Raw genomic sequence first — 15,964 nt, forward strand, 5'->3', positions numbered from 1 at the left:
TTTTATTTCTTGGAAACTTGTGACTATCCCAGAGATCTCAGTAATGGCCAAATGCAATGGCTAGTTCAAACGGAAACTAGAAATAGACTCCTCCATTGCTCAATCATATTGAAATATGGAGCTAGAGGCATTCATGCCTCTAGCTCCATGAATGCCTCTAGCCTAGCCTAATGGGGAGGGCTAATGAGGGTCGCTTTTAAAATAGCTCATAGCTAATTAAGGGTTTTTTAAAGGAGAAAATATTGGCAATGATCTAGTTGAGATGTATGTCAGATACAACAAATTAAGAAGCTTAAAAAGGGCTCTTGAAGAGGTTTTAGACCGGGATGCATCTTTCGGCGTACGTGGACCTCCCCCACTACCATCTCCCGCCACCCCTCATTTTCTCCTTGGATCAACCGTCTCTTTTCTGACTCTTTCTCTTTGTCTCTTTGTAATGCCAAGCTCTCCCCCTGGGGCGTCCACTAGGAAATATGTAAGATAGCACGTGGGAACAAAATAAGGGATTTATAATTAGGTACATTTATAAAAAAATGTACTTACAGAAAGGGTCTTTTAATTAAGAAAGTGAAATTTTCATACATAAGGGCTGGCTTTTTTATTAAAATGCATACATAAGGGGTACATATAATACTTGAAAATATACAAGTAAGGGATTATTTAAATACCTCTTGTTCGCACGTGCCATATGCAATTTTTACATAGTGGACTCCCCGAGGCTCTCCCTCTCTTTCCTCCATTATTAGAGTAGGAAAACGTTCTCTCTCTCTCTCTCTCTCTCTCTCTCTCTCCCCCCCCCCCCCCTTGGATGGTGCAAACAGAGCCACACACACACACAACACCTCACCCTCTCCCTCACTCCTAGAATCTTTATCTCCCTCTCTTTGCTTAGCGTTTTCAATTTTTGCTCTCTCTCTCTCTCTCTCTCTCTCTCTCTCTCCACCCACACCCTCTCAACCCCTCTCCCATTCTCTCTCTCTCTCTCTCTCTCTCTCTCTCTCCACCCACACCCTCTCAACCCCTCTCCCATTCCCTCTCTCTCTCTCTCTCTCTCTCTCTCTCTCTCTCTATTATGTGTGTCAATTTTTGGGAAGCAGGTGAATTAAGAAGAATTTGGAAAGATCCTCCGAAAGTACGAAGACCCTTCATTATCAATTAACAAATGGAAACATTTCTAAGAAGCAACAAATGCAAACATTTCTAAGATACAAGAAATGCTCAAAGGAAAAATCCTCACTATCTCAAAAAATGAGGCCCATAACATAAGGGGACTGTGGCACAAATTTTAAAAGAATGCGTGAGTCAACATTTGACTAAATCTAAGAGGTTGTGGTGAGGTAAGAGAGGGAGGCCTCGTAGTAGGTGGTGATGAGGGTGCCAGTGGGGGTGCGGGTGGAGGAGACGAAGCGGCCGACGTTGAAGCCGTGGGCGGTGCGGAAGAGGCCGCTACCGCCCACGATGGCGAACTCCCACGAAGTGGGACCGAAGACGGCCTCGCCCTGCTGGCTCAGAGTGCCTCGCCGCCGGCCGGAATCGTAGTGAATCATGTTCTGCACGAAGAAGGTGGTGGCGGCGGCCGTGTTGTTGACCACGATGGCGGTGCCGCGCACGTACCCCAGCACGCGTGACCGTGGGCTTGGCTTCTTCGTCATCACGAACTCGTACACCACCTCCAACCCGAACCCCGTGATCGTTCCGTTCACGGGGCGCGCGCTGCCGGCACCATGCCCAGCTCGTTCTCGCCGAATTTCTGCTGCAGATAGTATTTCATCACACGCGGAGGTCTCTGGCAGTTCTCGGCCGCGATGCAGGAGAACGGAAGCTGGACTAGAGCCACCACCGCTATCGCTGCGGCGACTATTAATGCTGGCCGAAGGTGCTCATGAGAAGCTGGGAAGGCCATATTCACTAGAGACTGATCGGGGGGGGGGAGAGAGAGAGAGAGAGAGGCGATCTCGCAGTCGACGCTCTCCTCACCTTTACTGCGGGTACAATTTTATAGTAGTACCGCGCCAACCATAGCCAAGCTGCTTGCCCTCTCGCTCTTAAACAATGTGATGAAGAGCGCGCTTTCCTGAGCTCCCACTTCCCTCATTCTTCTTTAGTGCTGGATGAGAGTGGCATAACCGCGTTCGTCTCTCGGGCATGTGCTGAGTAGTGCCGCTCGTAAGCTGATGACCTTTTATCTAAACCTTGGAGCATGTGTAAAAGTGCACGACCTGCCGTAACGACCTCTGCCTAACGCAACTATCCTCTACCCTTGAAAGTACTACTAGCTCACGCAACCCGCTTTCATAGTTAACACAACCAACGGAAGGGCAGCGCGTAAGTTTCAACCCACTTCGGAGGATCTCGTTCTCTCTTACCATGACAGGCATGGTATTCATGAGGTGTGAGAAAAACTTTCATAATTAAGTTGTGCTTGTATGACCTTAATTAGATGCTTTCATAGTTAACACAACCAACGGAAGGGTAGCGCGTAAGCTTTCAACCCACTTCGGTGCACATTGGTAGTGAATTTCAACTGTCCTCCAAGCCGCCGAACCAACACGGTTATAGCCCCAGCTAGAGATAGAGAGAGAGAAAGGGGGGGGGGGGGGAAGCCTGACAAGTGCAAGGGCTACAGGCTAGTCGAAAAATTGAGAGGTAGCAGCCTCACTTTGGCCTTCTACCCTCGAGCCGCCTCTTGGTATTGGCAGATAAACCTTCACTTCGCTTGGGAGATCCTTCATTGTCCTCCGCATGCCTACTTGACTGGCTGCTCATCATTCTCTTTAGCAGGGATTTAATATTTACGTAATTACGACAAATTTTATGTGATCACAAGGTCTTATTGACACATTTACATGATTACACTAAACATGATCACAAAGAATCCGGTTAAGGGCGACCTGCAAACCCACTAAATTCCCGTCGAGCTTTTCCATTTTCCTTGTGGGCCCGTCGGGAATACTAAAAAGCCGGCGGGCTCGCAGGAGTATGTATATGCGGGCCTGATCGGGCCCGTTGGGTGTTATTTCTTGCTTTCATCTTGAGAGAGAGAGAGAGAGAGAGAGAGAGAGAGAGCTCGTCGACTACCTTTGCAAGTACGTCGGGAGGAGAGAGGAGATAGGGAGAGAGGGGGTCGTGTGGGAGCGTGCTCTGCGTCGGAGTGCACGGCAGTAGCGGAGTACCTGACCACACGATCCGGGTATGTGTTGTATGTGTGTGTATGCGGTGTGCGATAGCGTTTCTTTTTCCGTATTGCACGACAGTGATAAGGTACCTTACTACATCATGGGAGTGTGTGTGTAAGTTGTTCCACGGAACAATGCTTATCACGGGGGCATGACCTCGGTGACGCGGGAAAGATGGTGTCCTTGTGGTAAGTATTGGCTTACTGTTTAGGTACTAGGTCGGTAATGTGGCAAATTTAGTATCCTTATGATAAGTCAACTTCCCTTCCCCTTACCCAAAAAACATATGGGTATCAATCGGTAACACGGCTATATGATGTTCGTATGCAATCCATTATTTCTCCTTAGATTCAGGCGGCACTCGATCGGTAATGCGGTTAATACAGTGTCGTTTGTTAGAAGTATCTATTTTTGCATAAATGTGGCGTTCAGGTCGTTAACCCGATCGTAAGAACGTCATATAATTTGTATCGATCGATAACACGGCTATATGATATTCGTATGCAATCCATTATTTCTCCTTAGATTCAGGCGGCACTCGATCGGTAATGCGGTTAATACAGTGTCGTTTGTTAGAAGTATCTATTTTTGCATAAATGTGGCGTTCAAGTCGTTAACCCGATCGTACGAATGTCATATAATTTGTATGTGCTTGTGCAGTTAATTTTTTAAGTATAAGAATATGAAATACTTGGTCGGTAACGCGACTGTGAAGAGTATTTCATATACAAATGTATGAATTGTTTGATTTTTTTGTTTTTAACTGTCCATATGAAATTATATACTAGCTAATCGTATTCAAAAAAATACTTTATTCATCAATCATCGCAATTTTAAATGCTCCATTTATATAAATTATATGCAAAAAAGTATTTGCACACAAATTGCATGTTAAATATTATTTTTTATCTTTTTAAAGGACCTCAAGCATTATTGCTATTTTTAATGCTTCATCTACATAAATTCTTTGTAAAAAAGAATTTGCACACAATTTGTATGTTAAATATTCTTTCGTATCTTGTTAAAGAGCATCAATTATCATCGCTTTTTTTATTGCTACATTTACATTAATTCTATGTAAAAAAGTGTGTGAACACAATTTGCTAGTTCAATTTGCATACTTCCAATGCTTTAAATGTTTTTGAAGTTTTTAAGTCGGTGTGTGCTTTGTTTGAACTAGTATGTGCGCACGGAGAAAAATATAAGTTAAAAATTCAATATATGCTGAAATGTGTCAAACTGTTAACATGTATTATTTGATCTGAATTAAGTTCTTATAAACCACTTGTTTGATCTGCATTTACACGTGTAATAGATTGCAATTTTAAGTGAAAATTGTTTTCAATTTTTATCAATATTTCTTTGCACATTTCTTAAAGTCTTCAATTGGTGGTTAAGGGTTTGCCTGAAATAGTGTGGAGTGTTAGTGTCATTTGCAACCATGAATTTGTATTTGATATGCTGTTTTTTATTGTCCAGTGCAAATATGACGCCAGATCAAAAGAAAAGTATTATGCGTGCCATTCGTAAAGAATGTATTTTGGCAATCTCATCATGTGCAGATGATTGCATACAACAGATTAGTGAAAGCGATGTCTTTATCAAAGACCCCACTAGCGCTATATGGGAGAACATGGAGCGTAGGCTACGAGTTGAAGGCCAATACGAGTTGTTGATTCCAGCAGGGATTCGAGAATTTGACCCCCACCACAAGGTTAGGATAGTGTTGGGCAATATGAAAGTATGTTGTAGAGACTTAAAGGAAGATATCCAACCTGCATGCGACATGTCAAAATTAGAGCTCTGGGATAAATTGTGGGAAGAACAGAAGGTAAAGATGAAGGATGTGAAAGCGCAGGACCAAGCAGCCTTTCGGAAGAGATTGAGGATGGCCCAAGATGTGCAAGCAGCTTTGGGAGGTCGATCCGATGCCAGCGGCACCGGCACAATCATGTGCACGACTTTGAATGCAAAGTGCGCTCATCTTATGGGCATCCCTCATGAAGCCTTGGTAGAAGTATGAGGATTGGAGCAGGCTCCTTTGGTGTGTGCACATTGTACACCATCAAAGGCATCTCTTTTTTTCCAGACCACATTACATATGTGGATAAATGTTACAAGGGAGGGAGTGAGGTGAAATTTGATAGCTTTCAGATAGATCAACGAATACAAATGCTTCACCCCTGCATTGTAAGGTGCATTGGCTTTACTACTGAAGCTCCTTGGATCACAATATTCCCATACTACAATGGGGGTGGGAAACATGATGTGCCGCTTATCATTCGCTCACGGATTGTTCAGACGACACATACACAGACTACAACACGGCTGGAGATCATTGCATGTAGCAAATCTTCCTGTACAAGAGATAGACACACTGCAGATCAAAGCAATAATCGAGCAGATGCCAGCCATTTGTCACACCTGAATCGACGGCATTTCAGATGTGCACTCGATCAGTATAGTGCACAGTGACCTGCACCCGTTCAACATAATATTGGACTTTACTCGCGCCAATAAACCCCGTGTCGACATCATTGATTGGGGTATGATGCTTATAACACCAACTAAGTGCGCAGCAATTAAATATATGCATCCAAGTGCATAGTGGGACTCTACAGTTTTGGAGGCACAGAGAGCAGGGAATGCCGAGATGGCTAAGCGATCTTGGATTGCTCCCAAACTATACGATCCATGGTGCACATATGCATACACAAAAGCGAGCGACATTTATGCATTGGGCTACCTATTCGACATGCTATCAGATTTTTGGAGTGCAGTCAGAAAAGTTTATTTTTTAGAAGAAGTTTTTCACCACCCTGACGAAGATGTTATGAGGGCTATTTGGATTAAAGTAGATTGTTGGATGAAGTTAAAAGAGTGGGAACAAGGAAGAAATGCTTCTGATGTGTTGATATTTTTCAAAGAACATGTAAAGCATTAGGAAGAGAATGGGGTCTAGGAGGGCCTCTTTATTTGGCAGTTTAAGGAATGGCTAATTTTTTCTTAATAGTAATTTGAAATCCCTCTTTAAAACCAAGAGGTGGGAATAAAAAGAGAAAAAAGGGCCTTTCCATGGTTTTCTACAAGTCAATGTTGCAGTTTGAGTGGTTTTAAACTTGATACATTAAAAAAGGATTGTTTTCCTCTTTAAAGGTTCAAATGGAAAGTATTTTTAAATGAGGGCTCTTACAAGAATTTCTTGGAGAGCTGCACGAGATGTGGAAAGTTGAGGGGAACATCAATCATTACATGGAAAGGTGTGGAGGGGAATAATGACAAGCCATGATGGACTTTTGAATAAAATATAGATATTGGGGGGATCTGGAAGCAAGTGGGGGCATGTGGGAGGGCGCCTATGATTGAGAGGCCTTGATCTAGGCAAAGATCCAAGGGCTGGGAGTCAACCCTTCAAGAGAAAAGCGCCTTTTCACAAGGTCCCTTGATCTAGGCAAAGATCCAAGGGTGCATATTGTCCCCTCTCTTGGATTGAGGATCTTGGACCTCAACCCTTGATCCCATCACCATCCAATGGCCAAATTTGAACTACATTCACTCTCACTTTAATAAAGCTATTATGGCCCTTTAAAACAGCTAGTGGTTTTCCCACTCCATAAATAAAATGGGCATCCATATCTTTCTAGAAAAAACCCCTCTTGGAATCTGTTAAACTCTCTGCCATACCCACCATTTTGGGACACATGTCAACCTTCCATTTGTACATTCCCTAATCCTTTTTATAACCTTGTGGAAATTTAAAAGGCCCTCCTAGACCCCATTCCCTTCCTAATGACAGACCCTAACCCTGTCCAACGTCCTTTTGTTGAACTTGCACCATCATTTCATCCGATTTAAACATTTCTATGATATACATATGTCTTGTCTGGAGTATTCTATTTTTTATTGAAGTGTATTATCTGGTTTGAAGTGGTTCACCTAATTGAGTCAAATATCTTCTGTCATTTTAAATTTGTCATATTGAGTGTCAGTATTTCAAATTTGCCTTGTGGTTCAATTAGTCGCATTTTTTGTGGTTTGATTTAGTGAATTTTGATGTCTTTTGTAGTAAACAAGAAGTTGCTATCTTGTGCATCTATGAAACTGTTGAATCGTGAGAATATATATTTGCCAATGATATTGAATATTTGTCTATCTGTTGATTGCAGCTCTAAGAGAGAATGGCCGATGAAGAACAAGAGATTGGCACCCAATCACTGCCGATGATCAACAACGAGCGGCTGTTAATGCATTTCAGCGCACGAAGTCTCTAGCTCATGGTATGTCGGCACAACAAGCGACGCGTAGTGCTTGACGACTCTCAAAATGGGCAAATCCAAACCACATGCAATGGAAAGAGATCAATCAAGAAGTGACAAAGGACATGATCAAGACAATATGGCCATGTGAGGATGCAGAGATCAAGAAAGGAAGGTGGAAGGTTTCGAAGTGAAACCATGATGGGATCAAAGAAAACAATGAGAGGATTTATTTGGAAGTTTATGGCCATCCTATGCACAATGCAGATTGTGCGCTATATTTTGCAAAAATGTTAAATGTTCACTTTGTGCAACAGCCACCAATAGACTTCTCGTCAAAGGAGACAACTGTTGCCACTCATGATTTAAGGGAGAGTTGTGTCACTTTCATCCGAGATGCATTAGAAAATTTCGGAGGTCATTTGGAGGGCCTTGTAAGAAATTGTATTTCTCTCTCTAGAAACTTTTTTTAAAATGCACTTGCACCTTGTGAGTATGTCCAAAAGGACAACCAGACACTCTGAAAAGTAGATTTATATTCCCAATCATCCTTGAAAACGGTCACTTTTTTATTTAATGCGAGCGTCTTTTTCAGGAGGCAGGTGCGGTGCATTCAATGCAGCTTACGTCATCACTGAAAGTTGAAAAGTCACAAACTGTAAAATAGTGATAGATTTTGAGGATTTTGACACCACCAATGCGTCCGGAACGCCAAAATACCTTAAAAACGAATGTCTACTTGTCTCATTCCGACATCCGGAGAGGCAAAAAATGTCAAAAAACCCCCAAAAATGGGCTTTTTACTAAAGGCGCGCGAGGAGGCATTCTAAAATTTTAGAATGCCCCTCTGCGCGCCGTTAGTACAAAGCCCATTTTTGGGGGTTTTTGGACACTTATCTTTCCAAAAAGCCCCTTTTGAGAGGTTTTTGGACATTTTCCTCTCAAAAGCTCCCTAAAAAAAAGAAAAAAGGGCCTTTTTACTAACGGCGCGCGAGGAGGCATTCCAAAATTTTGGAATGCCCCCTCGCGCGCCGTTAGTACAAAGCTTTTTTTAGTGATTTTTGGACACTTTTCTTTTCAAAAAGCCCCTTTTTAGAGGTTTTTGGACATTTTCCTCTCAAAAAGCTCGCTAAAAGAGGAAAAAAGGGCCTTTTTACTAACGGCGCGCGAGGAGGCATTCCAAAATTTTGGAATGCCCCCTCGCGCGCCGTTAGTACAAAGCTCTTTTTAGTGATTTTTGGACACTTATCTTTCCAAAAAGCCCCTTTTTAGAGGTTTTTGGACATTTTTCTCTCAAAAAGCTCCCTAAAAAGAGGGAAAAAGGACCTTTTTACTAACGGCGCGCGAGGAGGCATTCCAAAATTTTGAAATGCCCCCTCGCGCGCCGTTAGTAAAATGTTTTTTTAGGGGTGTTTGACATTTTTGGCCTCTTTGGATGTCTAAGCGAGGCAATTGGACATTCATTTCTAGGAGATATGTGTATTCCGGACGCATTGGCAGTATTAAAAGTTTCAAAATCTTCCACCACTTGATAGTTTTGTGACTTTTTGAGTTCTAGTGATGACGTATCCCGTATCAAATACACCGCATCTACCTTTTGAAAAAGGTGCTCGCATTAAATAAAAGAGAGTGCTCGTCTTCAAGGACCACTAGATTATTAAATGAGGAGAGGGACACCTTTTATATTTTTGTTAATATCAATCTATTTTTCTACGTAACGTAGGCTCTTCTCTCATTGGAGGAGCTTATTTTCCTCTCTCTACCAAAAGGCCCTCCAAAAGACCTCCGAAATCTCCTAATGTGAGCTGGCATTGTTAGTGGAAGGCACCGACCTATAGTTAAAGAGAGAGAAAGATATTTACACAACACAGTTGGCAGAGAAAGATGCAAAAATAACACGGCTTTCTATAGCCACCCGACACCCCAACCCTCACAAGTCAGGATGGAGAATAGCATTCACCGCTTAAGCCAGGACATTCAAAATCTGACACAGTGAGTGAATCCAATACCTGCAGAAGGGACACACATCAGCCACCTTGTCATGCATCCAAATTTGGTCCCCTTATCTACTTCAGATGCATCCTCATCTTCCCAATGTCCAATTTGATACAAGAATTTTGATGGATCGAGTGGATATTATGCATTGACATGTGGTCATTATTATCATTTTGTTTTTCTTATTCATTTAATGCAAAATAGTAGTCAATGCGCAATCTATTCACAAGATATTCCACAAGGAATATATATTACATTTGGCATGGCAAACGAGTATAAATTCAAACAAGCCCGCCAAGATACCTCTAGCACAATTTGAAATCTGTTTGATGAGCAAGATGATGCTTTAGAGCAACACAATTGAGATCGACAAACTATGTACAATCGCGGATATGAAGCATTGTAATTACTCAAAACACATTTGAATACAAGGTCTTTTACAATGGTTTTTGACATTTACTTGGTCTATTCTCAAGCTATATTGAATCTATTGAGTTGTTATCTGGTTCTAAGTTTGAGTGTTGTGGTTGTCCTTGTAATTTAACCTCCACATCTATTATTAAATGATCTTCTATTTTGTTTATAGTGCATTGTGATACACCAACATTGAACTCTTCTTCGTCTTTGTTTTGACAATCATATAACCAGGTTGGCATTTCCTCCTCGTAGCCAGCACTTTCCGCCTCGTAGCCAGCACTTTCGATGTGATTCAATATCCTTTTGTTGCAAAACATATACACTAATTTTTCTGCTCTGTCTGCTAATAGTTTGTTGCGAATAGTCATGCTGTGAACATACTTGTACAGACTCCAGTTTCTCTCTAAACTTGAGTTTGCTGCACATTGTGCCAGCACTTTCATTGCAAGGGGATGTAAGGTAGAGTAATGCTCTCCACCATTCATCATCCACCACTTCCATGCAGGTTGCTCTTTGCCATTACCTGTACAAAATCATTCGCAAAAGAATCTTCTTTTAATGTATATGCACTCATTTCTTTGATGCAGTCAATTCGATCCTAAACGTTGGAGTAGAACGTGTTGACCACGTGATAGAAATCGCTTACCACCTCTGTATTGGACATCAGATCTAAATTCCAATACTTTGGATCGAGCATGTAAGCAACACTATGGAGTGGACTATGAGCGCTCTTCCACCTTGCATGAAAATATTTGGCCAATAAAAAATTTTGTTGTTTGCTAGAGAATGGTAATCGCCACTCCTTCTCTACTACAAACTCTTTCAGCTCTTCGGGATTTTCAAGACTCTGTTGGACTGACCACCATGTCATCCTCCCAAGTTTGGTGCCCTTTGATCAAGATTGCGGATCGCGAACATAACGGGCATCATTACATAGTATGCATTCATTAAACTCCTCCACCAAGCAGCCTTGTTTACATTGAGAACATAGAGGGTGAACTTAATTGATGGTAGCAACAGGAACATAGTACTTAATTAACTTGGGATGAACAATACTTTTGCAAGAGAGAGAGTATTAGAGAACATGACAATAGTTGAGGACCAGATTTACTTAGAGCCAGTCCCCTCTCCAAAAGCTGTTTGTATTATAGATTCTCCCATCAAGAGAGACTTGGTACAATACAACCTTTTTGTTCCTTGTGACCTTGGTGATGCTATGAAGATGGAAATCTTCATGCATCACGACCATAACATAAACTTTGCAAAAAGCATTAACTATCCCAAGCCTCGGTCCCAAGGCCTCAAACACCTTGGAAGGTGGAGAGAGCTAGCGGGGAATGAGGGTAGGAAAGAGGAAGAAGAATCATTCATAGGAGAAAGTAATAGTTCCTCACTTATCATCACTCTTCTTGCTTAACATAGCATAATATCATAGTAATGAAGATGAAGAAGATGGCAAGCTTAAGCATTGAAGCATGGCTCTTGGTTGGATTTTCATTCCATAGCCAATATTGTTGGTGTAGGCTCTCAACTTCTCAACAAGCTTGGAGAAGGAGATGGAGCTCTTGGACTTTGCACTCCACACAATGAGAGAATGTGTGTGTGTGGGAGAGTATACCCCCTCTCAAGCTTGGTCCACCTCTGGCTAAAAGCAAGGGATGGTGGTACAAAATTGGTTGTCCTTGATAGTACCTTTTGATGGGACTTTGACAAATCTTTGCAATGCGATTTATCCAAGTCATAAAAGAAATTAGTTATCATATTATATATCATTGGATACATCTTTAAAAGAAGAACATCAAATAGAATGTCGGACAAGTTTTGACACAAACTACAAAAATTTTACCAGTCCCCACTTTTTCAGTGGTACCAATAAGGTGGAAAAAAATTGGTCCTTTGTTTGTACCACCATCCCTTGCTTTCAGCCCTCTCTCTCTCTCTCTCTCTCTCTCTCTCTCTCTCTCTCTCTCAATGCATCTAAATTCTCATTGGACCCCTTTGAAGCCTATCCAATAGGCTTCAAGCATATGCAAAAGGGAGAGAATGTTTGTTAGACTCCTTTGAATTTGAATCGATGCTCATGCGTGTGCTAGAGAGAGAAATGATGCTACACATAAGTAAAATGGAGTATCCCATTGTTGTAAGCTAGAGGTGGAGATGGAGAAGCATGAAAGAGAGAGAAGGAGGGAGAGATAAATACAATAGAGAAAGAGGGAGTGGGAGAGGTGAGCAGATCTAGAACCTTAGAAAATCTTCATGTTTCATCAAATTCAGGCAGCAAAGAATGTGCCTTTAATGATTGGGAGATGGAAGTGAATTTGATATACAAGAGAGAAAGAGAGAGTGTTATCTCATGTTCTAGAGAGAGAACGGAGTGACAAAATGTGAAAATTCTATTGTTTTTTCTGCTGGAGGGCTGAAAAGTGCTTCGTTTAATAACCTCAAAGTGAGAGAGAGAGTGATTTCAACATAATACCAAGAAATATTGATAAGAAATATAGAACTCATTTGGGACACCATCTAGACCAGGTGTCTTAAGACTTCCAATAGATTCTCTTATCTCCCCCTTGAAAAAGGGCTGATCTAATAGCTTTGCCAAATGAGAAGGCACTATTTTTTTCTTGTAGAGTCTATTTGTGCCCTAGCTTTATTAATCTCCCCATTCCTTTGGGGGAGAAGAAAATATATTTGAAAAAGAAAGACTTAGCTTGTGTTCAATATTGATTCTTCAAATAGGGGATGAAGTCACTACTCTTTTTCTTCTTCAACAAGGAGAACATATCAGCATTGGGCTTATCGAATTTTCCTTCCAAAAATTTTATGGTCCAAGCAAGGGCACTCTATGCTTCCAGGTGCTCCTCTCCTCTCAAATCTTCTTTTAACTTGCTGGTATCAAAGGGAGGGTCACTAACTGAAGCCTCTTTTTCTAGATTAGAGATTTGTTGAATTATCATCATTATTCTATTTGATCTAATCTCCTTGGCTAGCCTTTTGTATTAAGCCAACTCTTTATGGGTATTGTTTATGGCCACATCCATGCTTTAAAAGCATTTTTAGGAGATGAAAAAACTTCATTGAATATACTTCTAACCTTGTCTTCCAAAGGCCTTAACTTCAAAATTGATCTCTCCAAGTGGATCCAACTAGATTTAAAATTGTGCTCACCTTTGTGTAATTCAAAATTAAGAGGATTACTTTCTTAAGTAAATTGATGATGCTTTCAAAACTTAGGATGGGCTCTTTTTCTTTGAGGACAATAACTACTTGATTGAACTCTTCAAGGAAAGCCTTCAGAAGAATCACTATCATACTGCTATCTTGCCGTCTTCATCTACTAGTGACTCCATATAAACCAGTTGGGTGCAAATACTCTTTCGCCTATTTATGAGCCTACAGAGGTGCTCTCATTCTCTCATCATTAAACCATACAATTGCTTTTTGAGTGAGATTTTGGAGTGTTTTGCTTTGGATAAATGGGAAGTTGTCAAAGCCCATCCCTCTCCATAGGTCTATTAGGAAAGGAGTCCCATTGTCTCCTCTTTTGTATGATATTTCTTCCGATGCTTTGCGATGGTTGGTTTAAAAGCATGTGCAACATGGGGAGGCTAATGCTATTAACATTCTAGATGTTGAAGTTTCACTATGTTTGCAATAGTTTGTTGATGATACTAATGCTTTGATTAAAAAAATGAGGAGTATTTTGATGATACTAATGCTTTGTTGATGATACTAATGCTTTGATTAAAAAAATGAGGAGTATTTTGTAAAGAGATTATTGGAATGTATGAACACTTTTTTCCTAGCCAATCACTAAGTCTCCAATCATTCTAAAAAGGGTTACAAAGTCTCAAGAGGATTCTACCCTCCAGTAGTGTCTCAAGTTGGATATAAGGCTATTCTGGATGGTGAGATCTTCAAGTTTTTGAGTATTCCTAAGGGTTTCAATGTCACTTTCAATCAAAGGTGGAATTGGGTGGTGGACAAATTCAGAAAGAAACTTTACTCCTAGCAAAATTGTTAGCCAAATTTGTCTTCTAGAGTTTTTGTTCTCAATCATTGTTTACTTTCATCACTTATCTAGTTCCTGTCTTGTTGTACGCCTTCACATTATCAACTAAATAAAGTGCACACTTTGGCTATAAGATTCTTATGGGGAGGATCAAAAGAGATTTGTTACCATATACATGTGGTACTGATGTGTGTGAACACACTTAGGACCACCAAGGCATTTTTTCCCTCACAAGGAGGGTTTTTTCCATGTGCATTGTATATACACCCATCATTCTAGGGATACCTATCTGTGATCCATATAAAACTAATTAATACACTCTCCGTTGTGTGCCTTGAGCTGCTTTTATACTCTCCAAGCTGTGTGTGTTTTCTTGCAACCCTAATTCCAACAATTGGTATCAAAGCAGGTTGCATCCTCTCGGGCTTAGTCTCCAGCACCTCCAGCACACGCCTGCTCACTTTCTCCAATTTTTGTGAGCTTTGGCAAGCGTTCGTAGGTCGACCAATATTTAGGGAAAGTTCAAAGAGCTTAGTTTGCTCAGATTTATGATTCGGGCTCATTTTGGCCTCCGTTTCCACTAAAGCAATACCGTGAAGGTTATTTCGTCATTGTGTGAGAAATTTTGTCAGTGTTGTTAGTGCTATATAGCACGTGTTGTTCTCGCTTTTCTTCTCCTCTTTCGGGCAGTTTTCACATCAAGTGCAACATTGACCATGGCTGGCAACAACACAAATGTGTTCAATATGTTTGTTGTTGAGGACAGATGGATGGGGACAATTACCCTATGTGGACTTATATGATGCAACATATTCTTGTGTCAAAGGGAGTTTGGAACATTGTGCAGGGCATTGATGTACGTCATTGTTCTGAGGATTCAGGCAATGTTGAGGATGTTATAGGTCTTACTGCAAGTATTGCTACTATTAGAGTTGTTTTGCCTATGGCTAATCAAGCTTGTTGGGATGTAAAAGATGTGCATGCTCACATTTGTTCAACAAATCTGCAAAACAGGCTTAGGATATTCTAGCTGGTCTTTATGCAAGTCGCAATGAGGCAAAAATTCCATTGCTGCGTAAAGAGCTGGAGTCAAAGATTATGCATGAGGAAGATGACATGGACACTTTCCTTGTTGGTGTCAAGTATATCAATGAGCAACCTATTTTTGTAGGTGAAGTCATTTCAGACAGCTCCCTTATGCATACTATTCTTGATGCCTTACTAGATTCTTACCAGACTTTTGCCTAGTACTTGGACACTTATGACCCACGGAAATCCTGAAGTTGTCAAGTTTGATGCATTCTGCACATTGCTATTGCAAGAGTCACTTTCTAAAAAAAACAGGGTTAGACAGCATGCAATTGAATAAGCCTTTATTGCTACTCAAAGAAAAGGTGGTAACAGCAATGTCGCCACTTCTCATGGTTCTTTTGTGAGCGGTAAATCACATGTTCCTAATGCTTCTGCTGGTAAAAGTTCGTTTGGGAATTTTGGTGATAAGGGTAAAAAGAAGATTCGTTGTCATTACTGTAAATCTAATGATCACTTGATCAAGCAGTGTCCTAAGTTGAAGGCCAAAGAGGCTAAGAAGAAAGACGCTGGTTCCACTACTAATGTAGGTTCCACTACAAATGTAGCTATTATTGAATCTTCTGTGAAAGGAGACTGTGATACTAATATTGATGCAGAATGGGCTTTTAGTGCAAAGTGTATCTATAATCCTGATGTCCATGATGCATGCATGTCAATTGCTGCAGATTCACATGTTGGTATTTTGACATTGGTGCTACAAAACACATTACCTCACATCGTTATTTGTTTACCTCTCTTGAGTCTGTCTCTCATGGGAATTCAGTCACTTGTGCCAACAATGCCTCTTATCCGGTTCAAGGAGTTGAAAAGATTGTGCTTACTACTGCAAATGGCAGTTCTTCACACTTGTTGATGCAGTTTGTGTACCTGGGATAAAGAAGAATCTTTTGTCTATATCTTCACTTGCTAGACTTGGTCTTGTAGTCAAATTTGTGGATGACAGATGTACAATACAAGATCTCAGTTTGGTGATGAAATTGTTGCATCTGGCATTTTATGTCGTGGGTTGTATAAGCTCA

General features: G+C 41.0%; 1 protein-coding gene across 1 annotated transcript; it reads right to left on the bottom strand.

Moving 5' to 3' along the window:
* Positions 1-1,238: 1,238 nt before the first annotated feature.
* LOC147444903 (uncharacterized) lies at positions 1,239-2,368 on the bottom strand. The gene has a single exon (XM_086527962.1). It carries the CDS (start codon positions 1,650-1,652, stop codon positions 1,320-1,322), a length of 333 nt encoding a protein of 110 aa, XP_086384088.1. The 5' UTR covers positions 1,653-2,368; the 3' UTR covers positions 1,239-1,319.
* Between the last annotated feature and the right edge of the window lie 13,596 nt (positions 2,369-15,964).

This window comes from Adiantum capillus-veneris, chromosome 13 (assembly GCF_014529385.1).
Source record: "Adiantum capillus-veneris isolate H3 chromosome 13, ASM1452938v2, whole genome shotgun sequence".
Taxonomy (NCBI): Eukaryota; Viridiplantae; Streptophyta; class Polypodiopsida; order Polypodiales; family Pteridaceae; genus Adiantum; species Adiantum capillus-veneris.